The sequence below is a fragment of the Canis lupus genome, chromosome 27 (genome assembly GCF_003254725.2).
Source record: "Canis lupus dingo isolate Sandy chromosome 27, ASM325472v2, whole genome shotgun sequence".
Classification (NCBI taxonomy): Eukaryota; Metazoa; Chordata; class Mammalia; order Carnivora; family Canidae; genus Canis; species Canis lupus.
Genome location: NC_064269.1, coordinates 13,157,723 through 13,174,050, shown reverse-complemented (window position 1 = coordinate 13,174,050; position 16,328 = coordinate 13,157,723). Strand labels below are relative to the sequence as shown.

Here is a 16,328-nt window from a genome sequence, read left to right as displayed (position 1 = left end):
ATTCATGAGAGACACAGAAAGTGAGAGAGGCAGAGACACAGGCAGAAGGGAAGCAGGCTCCATGCAGGGAGCCTGACGTGGAACTCGATCTCTCGGGTGTCCAGGATAAGGCCCTGGACTGAAGCAGTGCTAAACCGCTGAACCACCTAGGCTGCCCCCTATATGTGCTTTTTAGTAGTGTACTCTAATTTGTTATAGATCTTTTATATAAATAATATTAGTTTTTGTCATATATAAAGTGTGATAATCAGAATCTTGCTATTTGGAAATAAATGCCTTTTCCACCATTTTTCAGTGACTTCAGAATGTTCAGAGTCCTTCAGAAAAGCACCGGGGTTTGAGGACACAAGTGGTGTCCCAAACTGCTCCGAGTTCATCCTTGGGCGTCAGACCAGGTATGGACATGAAACATCTGAATCCTCTCTCTACTCATCTTAGGGTAGTTTCTAATGTCTTCTTAAGATTTCATTATTGATGATGTACGTGTGCACAGCTTCATGAACTGACTCTTCTTATTGTGGTGAACCTAATATCTTGTTTCTCTCACATTAGCTCAGACATGGTGTATTTTGCAGTCCTAAATTCCCACCTTTTGGCTTCTGCACCTGAGTCTTGGGTGTTATACTGTTTTGAATTGACCTCTTGGCTACAAATATGAGTCCAGAAATAATCCAGAAATAAGTCCAGAAATAATCAAATACATGAAACAATGTCATCAATGTTTATTTGGAAAGTACTTTAAAACAGGGTATAACACCAACACTTCTCCTTATTTAAATATCTCATAATATACAATTTTTAAAAAGATTTTATTTATTCATGAGAGACACACACAGAGAGAGAGAGAGAGAGAGAGAGAGAGAGAAGCAGAGACACAGGCAGAGGGAGAAGCAGGTTCCATGCAGGGAGCCTGACGTGGGACTTGATCCCAGGTCTCCAGGATCAGGGCCTGGGCTGAAGGCAGCGCTAAACCGCTGAGCCTCCCGGGCTGCCCCTATAATACACAATTATATATTTTGAATAGAAGAACTTGATCACTGGCCGTTTCAAATCTAGTACTCCAAGCAATGAAATGATACCATCTCAATCATGTTGAATTGGTTTAGAATTTCATTCAGACCATGACTTTTGTAAGAGCCATACATGTAAAACAAAACAATGAGAAGTCTCTTTTATCAGAACCCAATATACAAGAGTGATGTAGATGGATATAAAAACTGTCGACCATTTTAATAATATATTTCCTTTACTGGCTTCTATGTTTCCTTTTAAAACTATTAATATACCATTTTAAATCTACAGTAATATATATGATGTACCAGTACTGTGTTTATCTACTAGTGTAACAGGAGTGCCTGTTGGAAGTACAACTGGAGCTATTGATGCCATCACAACTAGATCAACTTTCACTGGCATCAGCTCACCTGGGCTATTTGGTATTGCTCTATCATATGCTTAGCTGTGACCTAAAGTTTTCATGAGAAGTTTAAGTGAACTTGACAATGCTGTGGTTTTAATTGCTGTGATTTTAGGACAAGTGAAGAGGAGTAGTTTGATCATTTTTATCTCAACTGTCTCAACTGTCTTAGATACTATAATTGCCAGATAAAGGTGCAAGATGCCATTGAAATGTGAACTTCACATAAATAAGGAATACCTTCTTAGTAAAAGAATGTCCCATTGAGATGTGATTGTTATTTATCTGGAATTCAAATATACTCAGTGTCTTGTGTTATTATTCACTAAATCTGGCAACTCCATTGCGGACTGATAGCCATTGTTCTTTTCAATTGGGATCAGCAGAAGAGGGGTTTGTAGCCACTGTTGTAGCTACTGGTGACAGCACTTTTGGAGCTGAATGAGCACAATCAGAATAAATCCAGACAATGAAAATGTGATTTCTTTACTTAAAATTTTATAGACACAATGTGTCCTGAGGAATTTAATTATTATTTTTTGTGTAATGTCAAAACTGGAGATCAGAAATAAATCAAGAGCTTTTTGTTGTGTACATAACATCATACTGAGTACTCGAGAGAACAGAATAGTCATGTACTTGTTCTCTTAGAACTCGATTTTTGAGCAAGAGAAATGAATATTTATATACATGCAAAGGCAAATTCCAGATATGGCACACATAAATCAAAATCAAGGAAATGTTCCATGACAGGCTTTTGAATGGGAACTCAGAGGAAATTCTAGTAAGAGAACCAATTAATTGGAGTTTAAAACAGCAGAGTTATTCTATTTTGGAAATAATATGATATTATGATAAGTGCAGTATGACTACATGTGCTTTAACTTGGGCAAAAACTCACAACATGAGTGAACTGAGTGAAATTGTAGGATATGTTGAATTTCATGGCAATAAAGAGCAGTCATATTTCAGCTGTTGGGGTCATAGAATTGAAAACAAAACCCTCTCTGGAACCAGAAGCCCAGGTCCCAAGACAGTAGAGAAAGAAAAGAGTTTTATAATTGAATAAGTACTAAACTAGAAAGGATGCAAATTACTGGCAATTCACTAAGATTGTAAAGACAGGAATCTCACAAGCAGACAATGCTTTACATATATTTTTTCAAGAAAAATGATTACTAGTTCTCAAGTGAGGAGATGAGGGGACTTTAAAACACCATTTATTATACACAGTTTATCCTAAATTCACCTGGTAATTGGGGTGACAATTTGATTATTTAACTAGCTTTATACAAGGGCAAAATAAACTCCAAAGGGAGGAAGGTTTGTAACTAGAGGGAGATAAGGGTACTATCTCCATTCATGTTTACATTCTAGGATACAGCTCCTAGAGTCTTGGGAAAGACCTTCCTGGGTCATCAAGCTGGAAGAGATCTATTCATATTTTTAAAAAAGATTTACATACATTTTAAAGACAGATAAAAAAATCTAAATGACAAGTTTTCTAAAGCAAATGGTCTAAGAAAGGAAGGGGGGTGTCTCTCCTTATTTCCACCAGAGAGAATTAAGCCTCTTATTTTAAATGTTTATTTGTCCTTACACAAACCATCCTCCGAAGATGATCAGGTTCATATTTTAATTAGGTAACTTGTTTTTTTTATTGTAAAATTAAGCCATACCTAAGGTCTTGTTTGAAGCAACCCGTGGAACTGGAAGTGGCAGTACCCCTGGGAAAGCAGGCACTAGATCCCCAAGTACTAGGAAATCAGGCGAGTCTGGTCCTCACTTTCAGCTGTGTCCAACCATACCTCCCTCAGCAGGGTGTGATGTGGACTAAAGGATTTTTAATTTGCATTGATGATCTTAGAATTGGGTAGCATTTAAGCTCAATGGGGAACCAGTGGGGGTGGAAAAGAGCTAGGAAAACAGTGGCTGTATACATTGACATCTACACAGACCTTCTGCAAACCATAAGTATCACTGGGCCCACATCTGTAGTGTTTAGAGGGACAGAGAAGACTGAGACTCCGATGACTAGGATAGATGGCTCTGGATCTCATAGTGGAGTTGAGGGCATCTCAAAGGAGAGGGGAGTATAAAGAGGTGCTTAATAATGGTAGAACATAGATAGCATCAACTAGAGTTTACTTCCAAGGTTGAAAGGCCCCAACCTGAACAGAAAGTACTGAGAGAAGTTCTGAAGCTAGCAAAGCAGAGCACTGGTTGTCAGAAAGAAGAAGGAGAAGGAGAGGATTGGGGGAGAAAGAGGATGAGGAGGAGAAGGAAGAGGAAGTGCAGGAGGAGAAGGAGAAGAAGAGGAGAAAAGAAAGAAGTCTTTAAAGCTAAGGGCTCAAAAAAACAGAATAGTAATTAAGAGTTAGAAGACAGACAAAGGAAAGATGCCACTTGAAAAAAGAACCCTCCCTTCACCATAAACAACATAAGAGGAAGCCCTTGATTTGAGAAATCTGGTGAGCCACACAAAAGGCTCTCTCTCCCCACTACGTAGGATCACCTGCTATGTTTCAGGAAAATCCAAGGCAGAAAAACATGAAAAAGAAAAATAAAATTCCAATATATATAGAAAGCTATTCATTTGCATAAATTTTTAGCCATTCTCAGCAATAGCAAGCAAACTTTAAAATCTAGTCATGAATCAGAGGAAACAAAACATTAACAAGAGTTTAAACTGCAGATATAGACATCAGAATTATAAATTTAAACACCGAGGTCAAAATAGATAAACAATAGGAAGATGTTAAATTAGACCTGATGAAAACACAGGAGAAATATTGAAAAATAAAGAAAAATTATCTAAAAACTACAGACCAATTAAAGGCTACCACCAGAGAATGCATATGAGACTGAAATTCAGCATGGCAGGAGACATAGAGAATAGAATTGAAAAGATCCAAAAAATACCACAGGCATTTTTTAAAAAAAGGTAAAGTGAATCAGAGTCAGACATCACTACAGGAAACAGACAAAAACATCTAACATATGTCTTATTGCAGTTTCTGGAGAAGCAAAAGCAATGAAACAGAATATTTAAAACTGCAAATCAGGACAAGTTTCCTGCATTAAAAGAGAATCCTAAATTTACATATTGAAAAGATCTGTCATATACCTGGAAAATTAAATCCTGAACAATTTGGTGAGTTATTTTATAAAACTGTTAGAGAAAGAAAGAAAGAAAGAAAGAAAGAAAGAAAGAAAGAAAGAAAGAAGAAAAGAAAAGAAAAGAAGAAAAGAAAGAGAAATCTGTTAGCCTTGAAGAATACATTCTTTAGAGCTTGAGGTAAAAAGAAAAGGCATTTAAAAAGACAGAAAATCAGGTTGGCATCAGACTCATCAAGACAGGGTGGCATTAAGAAACTCAAGGAAGGGGACACCTGGGTGGCTCAGTGGTTGAACGTCTGCCTTTGGCCCAGGGCATGATCCTGGAGCCCCAGGATTGAGTCCCACATCAGGCTCCCTGCATGTAGCCTATGTCTCTCTCTGCCTGTGTCTCTGCCTTTCTCTCACTGTGTCTCTCATGAATAAACAAATAAAATCTTAAAAAAAAAAAGAAACTCAAAGAAGGAAAATGTGGAGTAAGGGTTGTTACTGAAGCTAAATGTAATTCAGGTATCAAGCTCTAGGAAAATAGTTGAAAACATGAAGGAATTCAGAGAATTATGTACCCATGAACCCTTCATAATAAAAACACTAGAGGATGAGTATTAAGCAACAAAGAGATGCTTTGAAAATGACCAAAATGATTATAGCACTATTTTTACCTGTAGCTCTCAAACTAGAATCAAAGTTGAAAGGTGGAAGAAAACTACATAATTTAAATTTAAATTTATTTTTATAATTTACATACTTGACCAACTAAAAATATCATAGTAATAAATAGATGGGGAAGCTGTGGAAAACAAAGGCAAATGAAAAAATAAATATCCTTACTACTTACAACGCATTGACATGTCCTTGAAATAGGTAGAGTGACAGTTCTTAAAGAATTCAACTGACTGGATGTTAATACTTTGCTTAGGGCAAAAGATAATCTTAGCCTGATGCCCAGGATCCTGTAAGTCTACTTTAACATGTATAAATTCTTTTGGAATCTCTACTCCCCAACATACATGTTGGCAATCATCTGCCAAGCATATGACCCACCCATATTTATTGGAAGGGTCTCATGACTAAGGTTTTATTAGATGGTAATAACTTTTCCCAACAATACCTAGCCCTCTCAAGGTTTTAAAAACCTTGCTTCCAAAATTTCTTAGAGATTTTCAGTATCCTTAACTCCCTCTCAACTTGAAAGTGTATAATGGGCCACTCCTCATGACCCCAGTACAGTTATTTCTGCCCATGGGGCCTGTCCTTGTGCTTTAATAAAACCACCTTTTTGCATCAAAGATATCTCAAGATCTCAAGGATTCTTTCTTGGCTGTCCACTCTGAACCCCAACATCTTTCCTACATCAGCAATAAGAGGAAGATGAAATAATATTGGTGATTAGGTAATAGTCAAACATATTATTTAAAGCTCATGAACCAGATGAGAGAAGCTCAAGTTTATTAAACTAGTAAAAACAAATAGAATTAAGAAAGAAAATGGCATTTGAATTAGAAAATACAGAATAAGGGGAGGAGAAGGGAAGAAGAAATATAATAATAATATAATAATTATTATTACTTATTTAGGGAGAACCAGTAGATACTACCTGAAAGAAAATTGGGAGAGTGCTAAAGGGGTTATATAAAAATATTACTATAAAATATAACTTATCAAAATAGAAATAAAGCAAAAAGCCAAAGAAGGAACAATTTAAGAGTTGCATAGCAACTAACAAATGGCTGAAATTAGAATCAAAAAGCACACAAAATAAGGTTTAATAATCATTCCCACTAATTTTAGGGAAACTTTTTTCAAAATTAGAAAATCTATTAATAGAGTTTGCACTAACAAACCTAAGGAAATAAAAACAACTGTTATCTACATAGAGGCTAAAAAGACATTTGACAAATGTTCAATAATAATTTCTAATGGGGAAAAAATCCCAAAATAAACCAGCTGCCCAAGCTGTGTTCATATATAAACACTTTTCCTAGAACCAGTATCATGCAATTAAGCAAATGAACCCCTCAACCTCTGTAACCTCAGTTTTCTTATCAGTAAAAAATATAATCTATTGAGTGACATAGTGATGAGAATACAATGAAATAATGAATAAATGTATGTCAAAGTGCATCTTTGGAAATATATAAAGGGTAATATTGCTGTAGGAAAATGGAAATTTTTGTAGTATTTTTGATGGAAGTTAATTTAAATCAGAATTACCTATCTCCTAGCTTAAGAAATTCTGGGAATGAGGCTTTCTCATTTTCTCCCTTTATAGTAAGTACATCTGAAACATCTGGTGGTGTAACCAGTGGAGATGAAAATAAACCTGCATCACCCAGCAGCAGTACTACAAGCTCTTCAGATAAACCAGGTGAGATTAGCTAAACACAAAAAGTCACAAATATCAGATATTTACTTAGTTGGACATCCTTCCTGCTTAAAAAATAGCATTGCAATTCAAATATTATGTGAGTTAGAAAGATTGCCATTAAATTCTTTGTTACTCAGTATTTAAGAACTATTGGGTTATCAGTGCAACACATGATTCACAGATAATGAGAGTAATCTGAAAGTTCAGGTGATCTTCATTACTAAATAAGACTAATGCAGAATTTTGAATCTGATATTCTTAGATGGCCAATATAGAAATCACTAGAATGTTACCTGATGCAACTTTAACTGAGTTAAGTAAGAAAATAGTAGTGACCATCTAACATTTCATATTATATTTGGTTCTTAAATGTTTTTTTGAGTTAGGGACATTTGCTCACCCAGTTAGTTACATTTTTTCATCTAAGGTTTGCATTGCTCTACACAAAATCACTTAGACAACATACAAATTAAGAGTATTAGACAACTACAAAATGATATGTAAGCTATTTTTGCATTTTATCAATGATATCTTTTTCCCCTAATAGAAATATTTGAGAGTTTGATAAATTATTTTTTCTTAAATAATAGGCTTCTGGATATTAAATAGTTATCACACATCAGCAAGTATATTCAAATTCAAGTTAGAATTTTTCATCTTGCAATCTTTAGTAGTACCTTTAGTATTCAGAAAATTTCATGATTTAGTATGAGAAATGTCATGATTTAAAATATTAACATATTTCTTTATAAGTTCTTTATTGAACAGAAAAGTGATCAGGAACCTTGATGAACAGTTTCCCCATTTCTAAGAATAATCAGTAATATTGCCTTCTGAAATGTCTAAAAATCCAGAAAATAATTTACTCCTTAAAATCTGTACACACTGGTTAAAAAAATTCTTCTTTTCTAGAATTTGCAAATAGGACATGACTATACATGCCTCATTTGCTTAAAGCTCATCTGATGGGGAAATATGCAATGAGTGTATGCACTGTGCAATGGTTATAGCCACCCTTTAGTAAACAATGTTTGTGTCTCTTGATACTTAACTTCTTTCAAGGGACTAAAGATATGGACCAGAGAGGAAAAAAAAAAGGAAGAGAAAAAGAAGGGGATTGGTAAATATTTCTCATGAAATAGGCAAAAAAAAGTGCTTGAAAAATGTAATTGATAAAATAAAATAATACTGTTTTTATACTTTATTTTTTACTGGATATATTGAGTACAACTTAATTAAATAAAGATATGAGGTAGTCATTTACCATCATATAATATCATTTGTAAAGTCATCTTAATCTGTTTTTGCAAAAATAAAACGATAATCACAAAAAGTATATTAACCATAGAATGAACAAAATACTTTCACATATTTTTCCTTTCTTTTTTTTAATTTATTTTTTATTGGTGTTCAATTTACTAACATACAGAATAACCCCCAGTGCCCGTCACCCATTCACTCCCACCCCCTGCCCTCCTCCCCTTCTACCACCCCTAGTTCGTTTCCCAGAGTTAGCAGTCTTTACGTTCTGTCTCCCTTTCTGATATTTCCCACACATTTCTTCTCCCTTCCCTTATATTCCCTTTCACTATTATTTATATTCCCCAAATGAATGAGAACATATAATGTTTGTCCTTCTCCGACTGACTTACTTCACTCAGCATAATACCCTCCAGTTCCATCCACGTTGAAGCAAATGGTGGGTATTTGTCATTTCTAATAGCTGAGTAATATTCCATTGTATACATAAAGCACATCTTCTTTATCCATTCATCTTTCGATGGACACCGAGGCTCCTTCCACAGTTTGGCTATCGTGGCCATGGCTGCTATAAACATCGGGGTGCAGGTGTCCCGGCGTTTCATTGCATTTGTATCTTTGGGGTAAATCCCCAACAGTGCAATTGCTGGGTCGTAGGGCAGGTCTATTTTTAACTGTTTGAGGAACCTCCACACAGTTTTCCAGAGTGGCTGCACCAGTTCACATTCCCACCAACAGTGTATGAGGGTTCCCTTTTCTCCGCATCCTCTCCAACATTTGTTGTTTCCTGCCTTGTTAATTTTCCCCATTCTCACTGGTGTGAGGTGGTATCTCATTGTGGTTTTGATTTGTATTTCCCTGATGGCAAGTGATACAGAGCATTTTCTCATATGCATGTTGGCCATGTCTATGTCTTCCTCTGTGAGATTTCTCTTCATGTCTTTTGCCCATTTCCTGATTGGATTGTTTGTTTCTTTGGTGTTGAGTTTAGTAAGTTCTTTATAGATCTTGGAAACTAGCCCTTTATCTGATACGTGATTTGCAAATATCTTCTCCCATTCTGTAGGTTGTCTTTGAGTTTTGTTGACTGTATCCTTTGCTGTGCAAAAGCTTCTTATCTTGATGAAGTCCCAATAGTTCATTTTTGCTTTTGTTTCTTTTGCCTTCGTGGATGTATCTTGCAAGAAGTTACTGTGGCCGAGTTCAAAAAGGGTGTTGCCTGTGTTCTCCTCTAGGATTTTGATGGAATCTTGTCTCACATTTAGATCTTTCATCCATTTTGAGTTTATCTTTGTGTATGGTGCAAGAGAGTGGTCTAGTTTCATTCTTCTGCATGTGGATGTCCAATTTTCCCAGCACCATTTATTGAAGAGACTTTCTTCCAATGGATAGTCTTTCCTCCTTTATCGAATATTAGTTGACCATAAAGTTCAGGGTCCACTTCTGGGTTCTCTATTCTGCTGCATTGTGTATGTGTCTGTTTTTGTGCCAGTACCACACTGTCTTGATGACCACAGCTTTGTAGTACAACCTGAAATCTGGCATTGTGATGCCCCCAGATATGGTTTTCTTTTTTAAAATTCCCCTGGCTATTCGGGGTCTTTTCTGATTCCACACAAATCTTAAAATAATTTGTTCTAACTCTCTGAAGAAAGTCCATGGTATTTTGATAGGGATTGCATTAAACGTGTATATTGCCCTGGGTAACATTGACATTTTCACAATATTAATTCTGCCAATCCATGAGAATGGAATATTTTTCCATCTCTTTGTGTCTTCCTCAATTTCTTTCAGAAGTGTTCTATAGTTTTGAGGGTATAGATCCTTTACATCTTTGGTTAGGTTTATTCCTAGGTATCTTATGCTTTTGGGTGCAATTGTAAATGGGATTGACTCCTTAATTCTCTTTCTTCAGTCTCATTGTTACTGTATAGAAATGCCACTGACTTCTGGGCATTGATTTTGTATCCTGCCACGCTACCGAATTGCTGTATGAGTTCTAGCAATCTTGGGGTGGAGACTTTTGGGTTTTCTATGTAGAGTATCATGTCATCGGCGAAGAGGGAGAGTTTGACTTCTTCTTTGCCAATTTGAATGCCTTTAATGTCTTTTTGTTGTCTGATTGCTGAGGCTAGGACTTCCAGTACCATGTTGAACAGCAGTGGTGAGAGTGGACATCCCTGTCTTGTTCCTGATCTTAGGGGAAAGGCTCCCAGTGCTTCCCCATTGAGAATGATATTTGCTGTGGGCTTTTCATAGATGGCCTTTAAGATGTCGAGGAATGTTCCCTCTATCCCTACACTCTGAAGAGTTTTTGATCAGGAATGGATGCTGTATTTTGTCAAATGCTTTCTCTGCATCCAATGAGAGGATCATATGGTTCTTGGTTTTTCTCTTGCTGATATGATGAATCACATTGATTGTTTTACGGGTGTTGAACCAGCCTTGTGTCCCAGGGATAAATCCTAATTGGTCATGGTGAATAATTTTCTTAATGTACTGTTGGATCCTATTAGCCAGTATCTTGTTGAGAATTTTTGCATCCATGTTCATCAGGGATATTGGTCTGTAATTCTGCCTTTTGGTGGGGTCTTTGTCTGGTTTTGGAATTAAGGTGATGCTGGCCTCATAGAACGAATTTGGAAGTACTCCATCTCTTTCTATCTTTCCAAACAGCTTTAGGAGAATAGGTATGGTTTCTTCTTTAAACGTTTGATAAAATTCCCCTGGGAAGCCATCTGGCCCTGGACTCTTGTGTCTTGGGAGGTTTTTGATGACTGCTTCAATTTCCTCCCTGGTTATTGGTCTGTTAAGGTTTTCTATTTCTTCCTGTTCCAGTTTTGGTAGTTTGTGGCTTTCCAGGAATGCGTCCATTTCTCCTAGATTGCCTAATTTATTGGCGTATAGCTGTTCATAATATGTTTTTAAAATCGTTTGTATTTCCTTGGTGTTGGTAGTGATCTCTCCTTTCTCATTCATGATTTTATTAATTTGAGTCTTCTCTCTTCTTTTTAATAAGGCTGGCTAATGGTTTATCTATCTTATTAATTCTTTCAAAGAACCAACTCCTGGTTCTGTTGATCTGTTCCACAGTTCTTCTGGTCTCGATTTCGTTGAGTTCTGCTCGAATCTTTATTAACTCCCCTCTTCTCTTGGGTGTAGGATCTATTTGCTGTTTTTTCTCTAGCTCCTTTATGTGTAAGGTTAGCTTTTGTATTTGAGTTCTTTCCAGTTTTTGAATGGATGCTTGTATTGTGATGTATTTCCCCCTTAGGACTGCTTTTGCTGCATCCCAAAGATTTTGAATGGTTGTATCTTCATTCTCATTAGTTTCCATGAATCTTTTTAATTCTTCCTTAATTTCCTGGTTGACCCTTTTATCTTTTAGCAGGATGGTCCTTAACCTCCACGTGTTTGAGGTCCTTCCAAACTTCTTGTTGTGATTTAGTTCTAATTTCAAGGCATTATGGTCTGAGAATATGCAGGGGACAATCCCAATCTTTTGGTATCGGTTCAGACCCGATTTGTGACCCAATATGTGGTCTATTCTGGAGAAAGTTCCATGTGCACTTGAGAAGAATGTGTATTCAGTTGAGTTGGATGTAAAGTTCTGTAGATATCTGTGAAATCCATCTGGTCCAGTGTATCATTTAAAGCTCTCGTTTCTTTGGAGATGTTGTGCTTAGAAGACCTATCGAGTATAGAAAGAGCTAGATTGAAGTCACCAAGTATAAGTGTATTATTATCTAAGTATTTCTTCACTTTGGTTAATAATTGATTGATATATTTGGCAGCTCCCACATTCAGGGCATATATATTGAGGATTGTTAAGTCCTCTTGTTGAATAGATCCTTTAAGTATGATATAGTGTCCCTCTTCATCTCTCACTACAGTCTTTGGGGTAAATTTTAGTTTATCTGATATAAGGATGGCTACCCCTGCTTTCTTTTGAGGACCATTCGAATGGTAAATGGTTCTCCAACCTTTTATTTTCAGGCTGTAGGTGTCCTTCTGTCTAAAATGAGTCTCTTGTAGACAGCAAATAGATGGGTCCTGCTTTTTTATCCAGTCTGAAACCCTGCGCCTTTTGATGGGGTCATTAAGCCCGTTCACATTCAGAGTTACTATTGAGAGATACGAGTTTAGTGTCATCATGATATCTATTCAGTCCTTGTTTTTGTGGACTGTTCCACTGAACTTCTTCTTAAAGGGGAATTTAAGAGTCCCCCTTAAAATTTCTTGCAGAGCTGGTTTGGAGGTCACATATTCTTTTAGTTGCTGCCTGTCTTGGAAGCTCTTTATCTCTCCTTCCATTTTGAATGAGAGCCTTGATGGATAAAGTATTCTTGGTTGCATGTTCTTCTCATTTAGGACCCTGAATATATCCTGCCAGCCCTTTCTGGCCTGCCAGGTCTCTGTGGAGAGGTCTGCTGTTACCCTAATACTCCTCCCCATAAAAGTCAGGGATTTCTTGTCTCTTGCTGCTTTAAGGATCTTCTCTTTATCTTTGGAATTTGCAAGCTTCACTATTAAATGTCGAGGTGTTGAACGGTTTTTATTGATTTTAGGGGGGAATCTCTCTATTTCCTGGATCTGAATGCCTGTTTCCCTTCCCAGATTAGGAAAGTTTTCAGCTAGAATTTGTTCAAATACATATTCTGGCCCTCTGTCCCTTTCGGGGCCCTCGGGAACCCCAATTAAACGTAGGTTTTTCTTTCTCAGGCTGTCGTTTATTTCCCTTAATCTATCCTCATGGTCTTTTAATTGTTTGTCTCTTTTTTCCTCAGTTTCCCTCTTTGCTATCAACTTGTCTTCTATGTCACTCACTCGTTCTTCCACCTCGTTAACCCTCGTCGTTAGGACTTCTAGTTTGGATTGCATCTCATTCAATTGATTTTTAATTTCTGCCTGATTAGCTTTAAATTCTGCAGTCATGAAGTCTCTTGAGTCCTTTATACTTTTTTCTAGAGCCACCAGTAGCTGTATAATAGTGCTTCTGAATTGGCTTTCTGACATTGAATTGTAATCCAGATTTTGTAACTCTGTGGGAGAGAGGAGTGTTTTCTGATTCTTTCTTTTGAGGTGAGGTTTTCCTTCTAGTCATTTTGCTCAGTGCAGAGTGGCCAAAAGCAAGTTGTATTGGGAAAAAGAGAAAAAGAGAGGAGAGAAAGAAGGAAAGAAAAGAGAAAGAGAAAAAAAAGGTAAGAAAAAAAAACGAAAAAAAAAAGAGAGAAGAAAAAGAGAAAGAAAAAGAAAGAAAAAAAAAGGGGGTGGGGGAAGGAAACAATCAAAAGCAAAACAAAACAAAACAAACAAAAGAACCACCGGGGAGTATCTTCTGATTCTGTGTACTTTAAGTCCCTTGGCTTCTCCTGGAAGTTGTCCGTCAGCTGGTCTTCTGGGGGAGGGGCTGCTGTGCTGATTTTCAGGTGTTAGCAGTTGGGGGAGCTGCTGTGCCCCTGCCTGGTGCAGGGCTCAGTGGGGTTGTTTACCCCGTGAGGCCGCAGGAGGAACAGCCCCAGTGGCGGGGCAGCTCTGGAAACCTGGATTCAGCTCCGGCAGGAACTCCGTCTGCAGGGCCTGGAGGCTCCAGGGCGGGGCCGCTGATCTGCTCAGCTGGGGCAGGAGCGTCCTTGCTGTCCTGGGCCCTCCCGGCCTCTGCCTGTCCCGGGGGAGGCGGGATCCTGGGCTGTGTCCCGGCGCCCTGTGCTCCGGAGCCTGCGCTGGTGGATTCGCGCTCCCGGGCCGCGCAGCCCCCTCCGCGGAGCCGCCGCCCGAGCCCCTCCGAGCTGCTCCTGGAACCGCGCAGCCCCCTCCGCACGGAGCCTCTTCCTCTGCCCGAGCCCCTCCGAGCTGCTCCCGGGGCCGCGCAGCCCCCTCCGCGGAGCCGCCCCCGAGCCCCCCCGAGCTGCTCCCCGCCCCGCAGCCCCCTCCGCGGAGCCGCCGCCCGAGGCCCCCCCCGCCCCCCGAGCTGCTCCGGGTCCCCCGTGCGCTGCAGCCTTAGGGAGCTCGGCGCACTCTCCCGGGGCGCAGGTGCCGGTTAGTGTCCCCGAGAGCCCGAGGGCATCCCGCCCTCCTGGGTCCTGCTCCACCTCCCCGCGAGCCCCTTTCCCCCGGGAAGGTCGGTGCAGCTCCTGCTTCCTCCGGGACGGGGCTCTCCTGTCCTGGGGACACTCGCCCCGGCCTCAGCCCGGCTCCTCGCGGGCCCCTCCCCCTCGGAGGCCTTTGTTCCTTTATTTCTTTTTCCCCGTCTTCCTACCTGATAGAAGCGCGAATTCTTCTCACTGTTGCATTCCAGCTGGTCTCTCTTTAAATCCCAGGCCGAATTCATAGATTTTCAGGATAATTTGAAGGTTTTCTAGGTAATTTGGTGGAGACAGGTGACTTGGGGACCCTACTCTTCCGCCCTCTTGCTCCTCCCCTCTATTTTTCCTTTCTTGAATCCTATAACCACCTGTGCAGTTGACAGTATGTTAGGGATTATTTGATTATTCACATTTTGTAAATAAAAAATCAATATGTTTAGTCATGAGTATGTTTTAGGGCTACAACGGGGCCTAGATGGTTGATTATTCATCCAGTCATTCTCCATTATGAGACAGGCCACCAACATGGTGGATTTCTGTCAAACTAGAGACAGAAGTTCTTTTTGCCTTGCTTATTCTAGTTTACAGTTATGTTCCCAATGCCTACCTCAGTACCTGACTTGATGAATATCTGGTGGATATCTGGTGAATATGTAAAAAAAAAAAATGAATAAGAGTTCCAAATATGGTAAAGGATTCAGAGGTTTTATTTTTATTGAAATAAAAACAACAGACTGTATGGAAGAGAACCTTCCAGAAGGATTAGAGATATGGGAAGGAATAGGCTATTTGCTGCTCTGCTCAAGTAGTGAAGGTTTGCTGGAAACAGGTACCATCCACATGTATTATTGTAGAGATCCATGTCCCTACAAATCTAAGGTTTTGATCCTCATCTGTTATCTTAGTGGAATTCTTAATAATGGGATCTCAGATCCAGAGCATTCTGGCTGATGCCACGTTGTTGTAGAATTGGTTGCATTAAGCTAAGGCCAGGAGGAGGTAGAAGCATTTTTTTTTAAATAAGCATATAGAAGAGATTTGTTTAAATCATTGTGGATTCTACAGGACAGGATAGAAATAATTGTGATACAGAATGGAAGCAGGAGCTTAGAATAAAAGACACAAAGCCCAACATGGTCTTAGAATGCCAAAGATGATAGAGGAAACCAAAATTTATATAAACTTAATGTTAAAGGATAACAGGATATAAGGTATGGTAGGACTAATTGTTTTAAGACTTCAAGCAGAACGGTAATTTAAAGTTTCTTCAATGAAAATAAACTTGAGGTTTCATGGGCTACCTGGGTTGCTCAGTGAGTGAAACATCTGCTTTTGGCTTAGGTTACAATCCTTGGGTCCTGGGATGGACCCCTACGTAGGGCTCCATACTCAGTAAGGAGTCTGCTTTTCCCTCTCCTGCGCCCCCCTGCTTGTATGCACTATCTCTTACATACATACATACATACATACATACATACACAAAATCTTATTTAAAAAAAAGAAATTTGAAGGTTCAGAGGCTATTAGAGTATTAGCAAACTAGTATGTTGAAAAATGCAAGAGCATGACTTGTATGATGGGATATTACCTTAAGCTGAACTTGGAGAGAAGCTTCTGATAGTTAGATATGAGACAGGACTAGTGGGGGTAGTCACATAATCTGTAGGAAGGAATTAAAGTATAGGAAACCTTTAAAGACATCTTGGATGCAAATTTCCAAATATATGTCTCTAATCTTGACTTCTCTAAAAGTCTAGATTCATACTCAATTTCTAACCTGACATTTCCTTTGGATATTTAATAGGTATTCCAAAATTGACATGACCTAAACAGAATTCTTGTTTACTTCATGCCTGCAACCTGTTCTCCCATATCAATCCCATATCCCTGTTCTTCCCCGTATTAATAAACAGTACCATCACTGACTCAGTTTACTCACAAAATTTTACAATTACCCTTGATACCTCTCTTCTTTTATTTTGCACCCCCCACACAAAACAAAGGCTGTCAATGCTACTTCTAAAACATAAACCATTCATTGTTCTCAAACTCCTTTATCATCATTCTACCCCAAAGCACT

General features: G+C 38.7%; 1 protein-coding gene across 24 annotated transcripts in view; it reads left to right on the top strand.

Moving 5' to 3' along the window:
• Positions 1-16,328, top strand: part of LOC112665635 (mucin-19) — a 124,276-nt gene that overhangs the window by 87,554 nt on the left and 20,394 nt on the right. For 21 of the 24 annotated variants that reach the window (XM_049102640.1, XM_049102639.1, XM_049102641.1 and 18 more), the window contains one exon: positions 6,807-6,902. The exons of the other annotated variants lie outside the window; for them this stretch is intronic. In XM_049102640.1, coding sequence (XP_048958597.1) covers positions 6,807-6,902 — 96 coding nt within the window. The remainder of the gene's footprint in view (positions 1-6,806; positions 6,903-16,328) is intronic. 24 annotated transcript variants of the gene reach the window in all.